The following is a 7,308-nucleotide window of genomic DNA, read 5'->3' on the forward strand; positions in this document are numbered from 1 at the left end:
AAAAAAAAAAATTGGGATGCTTAGACAAATGGGAAGCATGGCATTAAAAGCTCTACAGTTTAATTTTGATCACTACTGGGGTTTTCCTCAGGCAATATGCTAAAGAGCTATCTTTTACTCTGACAAAAACATAGATATTCACAGTTAGAAACAGTGTTATCTCTATGCCTGTTTGTCTCTGCAACTTTGCCTCCTACAAAAAAAGTATACAAGATTAAACTGTTGAAAGCAAATATTTCCAAATGAGATATTTGTCTTTCTTTTCCAGTATTTGTATTTTTCACTTCCCTTTCATAGGATTGAAAGCTTACTTGGAGTTTGTTCTTGATAATTGTGATGATGGAGAAAAAGAACTTCCAGAAAAGGGTTCCTGGTAGATTAGACTCCAGGGATTCTACATAGACATTTTTTGCAAGAGAAAAAAATGGTTAGTCATGATTTTAAGGAAATGTATATTACAGTGTATAATTGCTTACATTGCATCTCCATGTTAATATGTAAATATCATGATAGTTCTAAGCCATTTCCTACAGAATGAGAAGTAAACAAAAGTAGGTAACAATACTAGAATCTTTTTAAGCATCTATTAATCTAGGTATCTGTTAACTATCCTCTGCTTGTTACCCATCTAGTAATAAAGAATAGTATTCTGAAAATGTGTAAATAGGAGTTACACTTCAGACACAATCTACATATTAACTAATGCTTTTAACCAAAGATTAAATTTAAGCCCATCTTTCAACTGTCATAATGTGAATAACTTATAAAACACAGCTGACAATACTTTGAGGGGAGAAAATTTAGGTTAAATACAGAACTACAGCATCAAACAGCTACAAGTATACTGTAGTAGATTTTTTGGAGGGATTTTTGATTTTCTGATTTCATTTTACATTCCATCCACAGCTCTCTCCTACCCCTCCTCCCACCCCCTGTCCCTCCAGGGCCTCCCCCATCTGCTTTTTCCAAAGGGTATAGGCTCCCATGGGAAGTCAACAAAGTATAGCATATTAAGTTGTGGCAGGACCAAGTCCCCCCCCTCCTCCTGAATTACTATAATGGATTTTTAAGAAAATTAAAATCTATGCAAATCAATTGATAAAGACCAAAGTACACTGAATGCATGTGCAAGAACTTAACTGCAAGAGTATGGTTTTTGAAGCAAGATACTAACATTTTAGTAAAGTTAGGAGGCATATAAAATGAATCTAAGTCTATGCAGTACCTATTCTTTCAGGCTCAGAAATTATGCATACACATATATTGTGTTGTGACTATTTAGACAGCCATTCTCAAAATAAAGGATAAGTGTACATAGGCACTTTGGTACAATTAATTTGACAATGGGAAGCTTCAGATAGTCTATAAAGCTACACATATACTTTGACATTAAAATGGATAAATGATGTGAAACATATATGATGGTCCATCCCTAGTTTTCAGGTCTTATGCACAAACATCCTAGAGGGGTTAAGAATCTTTGAGTAATAGTAATATTAAAGATAATAAAGAGATTAAATTTCATCTGAAAAGGCCCACTGACAAAGAAGAATGAGACTGACCCTTTATTTTTCTTGCATTGTTTAAGAATTTTTTTCTGTTTCTGGGCCCTTTTTTTTGCTTTATTTTCAAAAACTTCCTCATGACAAAATAAAATGCAATGATGAAACACAAAAGAAAAGGCATAGCTTCTGAAAAGACTCTGGTGAAACTTGATCAGAAAGACAAGATGATATTTATAGTCTTTCTTGCTCATGCTCTTACTTCACAATGACTAGAATCATGCATGTCTCATGTCTTGAAGGGGTCACTTTTCTTTCCATGGTGGACTTAACCTCTTTGGTTCATGCCTTTTCCTCTGTGGTAGAAGTCTGGACTCGAGGTCATGAATGAAGATTCTTCAGTTTCAGTAATGTAGATGTGTTTTTTTGGGAAGAAGGATGCCATAACAAACTGTTATGCTTCCTAATGATACAGAATTATTGTACTCTTATACAGTTTAACTTGTTTATTTGGGGCCTATTTTTTTTAACTTTTCAATATTTATGTGTATTAGTGATTTTGACATAGTATGTATGTCCCTGTGTGTATAATCCATGCAGGACAGAAAGGGTGTCAGATTCCCTGGAACTGAAGGTATGAATGGTTGTGAGCTGTCATGTGATTACTGCGAATTGAACTCAGGTCCTCTGGAAAAGCACCCAGTGCTCTTAACCACCGAGTCATCACTCCAGCAATTGACTTAATTAAAAAAAAATAAATTCATTACTCTACACCTAGCCTTATTCTAAGTAAGCAGATACAACAAAGTACTTTAGACAAAACTTGAAAGTAAACATATATAGAATAATTAAGGCCAGAGAGAAACTGAAATAGTAAAACAATGTATTTTTAAACTCAAGCCTTTGGGTTGGTAGTAAAGGCATCATTGATAAGATTATGACACTCCACTATTATATAGACATGAAAGTCAAGAAAGATCACCAGCTAGTTAGTAAAGACATTTTTTCCAGAATTAATAACTATCAGTCAATACCATCTATTTCTAATAAAAAATTGTAAGAATGATAATGTCAGTAATAATTCCAGGAAAATAGCAGATATAAGAAATGGAGTCACTTTGCTTTGAAGTCTAACAGTAGTTGAACCCAAAGCTGAACCTCTTCACATACTCCAGAAGCATGAAAAATGTCGGTTTGACTTTCTATATGAAGAATGTTTCTTTTATGTCATATTTCAGAAAAATTTGAAAAACCACATTCAGCATTAGAAATTGATTGTTTTACATCCATGTTGATGCAGTGAGAGTAAGGGGTGGAAGCAACCTATGGCATACCTCATCAATTTTAAATAGCAAAGAGAAAGCCATGTGGAGGGATCCATCAGCGTATAAGAGTACGGGGGCCACAAGAACAAACATTTAAATGAATAATCAAAGAGTATAAATACCATCTGTGTAACATAAAAGTGAATGAAATTAAAAGAAATTGAAACTCATGATTGTATTATGAAGAATCAAATAATCTCAGCGGTGAAAAACAATGACATCTTGAATTTTGCATGCAAATGGTTGGAAATAAAAAAAACACTATCCTGAGTGAGGTAACCCAAACCCAAAAAGATGAATATGGTATGTACTTACACATAAGTGGATTCTAGACATAAATAAAGGACATTGAGCCTATAATTTGTGATTCTAGAGAAGCTAAATAAGAAGGTGAACCCAAAGAAGAACATATAGTTATCCTCCTGCATATTGGAATTGGACAAGATTGCCGGACAGGGGTTGGGAGCACGGGGGTGGGGGTGGGGTGTGGATAAGGAGCGATGGGGAGAGAGAAAAGAGAAGGGGAGGATGGGGAGAGCTTGAGGGAATGGGATGGTTGGGATGGAGGAGGGGTGGATGAGGGAGCAGGGAAGTAGATATCTTAATTAAGGGAGGCATTTTAGGGTTGGCAAGAGACTTGACTCTGGAGGGGTTCACAGGTGTCCAAGGAGATGTCCCCAGCTAGGTCCTTGGGCAGCAGAGGAGAGGGTGCCTGAACTGGCCTTATCCTATATACACACTGATGAATATCTTGCATATCACCATAGAACCTTCATCTGCGATTGATGGAGATAGAGACAGAGACCCACACTGGAGCACTGGACTGAGCTCCCAAGGTCCATATGGAGTGCAGAAGGAGGGAGAACATGAGCAAGGAAGTCAGAACCGCGAGGGGTGCGTCCACCCACTGAGACGGCGGGACTGATCTAATGGGAGCTCACCAAGTCCAGTTGGACTGGAACTGATGGAGCATGTGATCAAACCGGACTCTCTGAATGTGGCTGATGGTAGAGGTTGACGGAGAGGCCAAGGACAATGGCGCTGGGTTTTGATTCTACTGCAAGGATGGGCTTTGTGGGAGCCTAGTCTGTTTGGGTGCTCACCTTCCTGGACCTGGGGGAAACAGGGAGGATCTTGGACTTCCTATAGGGTAGGGAACCCTGACTGCTCCTTGGACTGGAGAGGGAGGGGGAGGATGAATGGAGGGAGGGGAAGAAAGAGGGAGGAAGGAAGGAGGTGGAAATTTTCAATAGAAAATAAATAAATTAAAAAACCCTAAGATTATAAAAAAGAATCAAATAATCACATGCTTGAAGATATGGAAGTACATCTAATCTAACTGGAATAAGCTGACTAGGAGCCTATTGTAAGTCACAGACAAAGAAGCTGTTCTCTTTTTTTTCTCATAAATTTCAATGATGTTTTGCCAAATTTTAAATAATACAGGTCATCTCTATGATAGTAATACCTGGGACCAGAAAAACACTGTGCATCATGGATAGGATAAGATACAAGTTTCTCAAAGGAAGTTAATATTTTTAAAATTCATAATTTAAAAAAAAATTCAGAGGTCCCAAAGCAATATTCAGCCTATACTGCAATTGCCCTAGTTTTTTATACTTTCCTCAAGTTTCTAAATCCTTCTCCATGATCTTTCTTCTCAACTGATAACCTCACTTCTTAAAGAGTATATTTAGGGAGGTAACCTAGTCCCAGGAAGATAAAACACCACACATGCTCTATTGTTTGCTGTTCCTAGTAACAAGACTTCAGATGTTGAGCATACAACATGGAGCAACCACAGAAACCACAAATGTAAAGGAGCCATAGGGGAATAGCAGGATGCAGGTGATAGAAAGTAGAAAATGGAAAAATGGGGCGGTAGGTTCCAAATAGGATGTAGAAGAGAGAGCAATACAGAAGGAGGGGGAAGGATAAATAATACCAAGGTTGTTTGAAAAAACTTCAAGGAATCATTATTTTATAGTTACCAAAAATTATACATATAAGTGTATGTATGTATCTTAAAAGATTTTATGAGCTAGAGTTGTAATTGTCTCCCTAAAGAACCATAGGCTGACAGAAACTCAGAACTAGGCTCAAAAAAATCACCTTTGAAATAGTTGTTAAAAGCCGGGTGGTGGTGACGCACGCCTTTAATCCCAGCACTCGGGAAGCAGAGGCAGGCATATCTTTCTGAGTTGGAAGCCAGCCTGGTCTACAAGAGATAGTTACAGACAGGCTCCAAAGCTACAGAGAAACCCTGTCTTGAAAAACCAAAAATAAAATAAAATAGTTGTTAAATGTAGTACGTATGACTCACCAATTAATATTGACTATGACTGGTGCCCTTGGTTGCTTCTCAGATATTGAAGGAAAGCTCCTATTGCTAAAGATACTTGACATTTAGGACACAGGACCTATATTATTTGAACTGGATCTAATCTGAAAGCATTCTTTTTGTGGTCTAGCTTCCATAGTACCAGAAAATACTATACAAGCTGCCAAGGAACAAAAACAATTAATAGTCCTTCCTTTCCAGTTGTACCAGCTACGAACCACAACAATGACCAGCATGAAAAGATACCCATAGTATCTTATAGATGGTGTGTAGGTCACCTCTGATAAAAGAAACTTTTTCCAGCAAATGGATACCATCACAGAAAAACAGCTGGAAACAAAACAGAGATCAAGTGGGTCACAGGAGCCCAGCCCCAGTGGATACATCTACATCATAGCTCCTGCATCTATGGCTCGGGGAACTTCTCAGAAAAGAGATAGAAAAAATTTTAAGAACTAGACTACCCGGAAGTGTTCTGTAAAATGGTCTATCATAGAATGGTGCATAAACAAGATCTGAATAATGACAATAACAATAGACATGCTAACGTGGAAGGTGGAAAATCTCATGGTGTCACACCCCTAGATGACTTATGAGAGGACAGTTTATTCCAGAGATGTGCCCCCTAATTGCCTAATACAAACTGGTGAATCCTAAAACCATATACAAACAAAGAACAAAAATGAATTCATCAGGTTGTGTGTGTGTGTGTGTGTGTGTGTGTGTGTATTTGTGAGTGTGTATGCATGAGAGAGACAGAGGGAGAGGAGAGGGTATCAATTTGGGACTGAGGCGAACATGGAAGGAGTGGAAGGAGTTGGAGAGACTGGGTTTGGGAAGGACTGAAGGGAAAAAATGGAGAGGGGAAAGTGTTATATTTTAATGTCTGAAACAAAGAAAAAGAAACTTGTTCTACTTATTGAATTGTAGAAGAGAAAGAGAGAACTGTTTATTATTTTCCAAATTTGCCAAAATATCTGCATCAGTGTCCATAACATTTTGCGATGAATAAAATGTGTATGCTGGTATCAAGACCAAGTCCTCCCAAGTCATCTCAAGATGATACCTCTTTTTGCCTCCCTAAGAATTTGCCCAGTTATGTACTTATGCACGAATCAATCCCATACCAGTTACGATTTAAACGGATATTTATTTAGGGGGGTAAAACTCATGAGAAACACCAACTGTCAGGAAAGGAGCCTAGTCACCGGAGCAGGAGCAGGAACCAAGTGCTGGAACCAAGAGAGCAGGCCAAGGCTTGCAGCTCTTTTTCAAAGATAAATAGACCACGCCCCAGTGGGCTGGTATTTCAACAGCTATTGGCTGAAGGAGTGGAAGGCGCTCCTGTTGTTCAATGGGCTCGTACTTCAGCCACTATTGGCTGAAGGAGCAAAGGTCCTCCGACAGCAATGTACATTCTTTCAGCAACAGTCCTATCCACTGCATCATACTTGGTAATATAAAGGCACGTATTAGACAGAAACTCTTTCAATTCTGTCTACATTACTGCCTCACGTCTCTGCATCCTATCACTGCAAAACAACTTGAAAAGTTTTTTATCATCATTGTCACAACTACTTCATCTTTCACTTTTACATCCATGTCCATCTTGTTTCTGCCTCTGCCGCTGTGCTTGTCACATCCATATCGTCAAATCCAAACCAATAGTAAATTCTTTGTCCTTATTTCACATTCTTTTTCAATACAGTTTGATACTGTGATTTATCTCAATTCCCTTTGATAATACAGTTTATTCTCTACTAACAGACCTATAAATGTTAGAGAACATAAGGACTTAAGTTAACAAATACTTGCTTCCTCTATAACTGTACTCCAAGTTTAAGTTCAGTAATGTGGCATTAAATAACACCCATATCATTATAACTAAAAAACTAATATTTTCAGCTTATATGTGTCCCTTGAGAAGCAAATTACTTATCCAACTAACAAATGAACACATCCACTTGAAAGTCTAATAGGGATCTCCAATGAATTAGGTCAATATGAAAAATTTTGCTCCCTTTGCACAACTACTCCCCAATCAAATCCTCATCTTCTTAGTTGCTGGAAATCATTCTTTAGTGCCAGATTCTCTCTCTCTCTCTCTCTCTCTCTCTCTCTCTCTCTCTCTCTCTCTCTC

General features: G+C 37.9%; 1 protein-coding gene across 2 annotated transcripts in view; it reads right to left on the reverse strand.

Moving 5' to 3' along the window:
* LOC101987375 overlaps positions 1 to 7,308 on the reverse strand; it is a 65,565-nt gene that overhangs the window by 1,709 nt on the left and 56,548 nt on the right. Inside the window, exon 5 of one of the 2 annotated variants that reach the window (XM_005366710.2) lies at positions 312 to 394. In XM_005366710.2, coding sequence (XP_005366767.1) covers positions 312 to 394 — 83 coding nt within the window. Of the gene's footprint in view, positions 1 to 311; positions 397 to 7,308 lie in introns of both variants that reach the window. The other variant, XM_026789031.1, reaches the window with a different exon arrangement.

The sequence above is a fragment of the Microtus ochrogaster genome, unplaced genomic scaffold (assembly GCF_000317375.1).
Source record: "Microtus ochrogaster isolate Prairie Vole_2 unplaced genomic scaffold, MicOch1.0 UNK13, whole genome shotgun sequence".
NCBI classification, from domain to species: Eukaryota; Metazoa; Chordata; class Mammalia; order Rodentia; family Cricetidae; genus Microtus; species Microtus ochrogaster.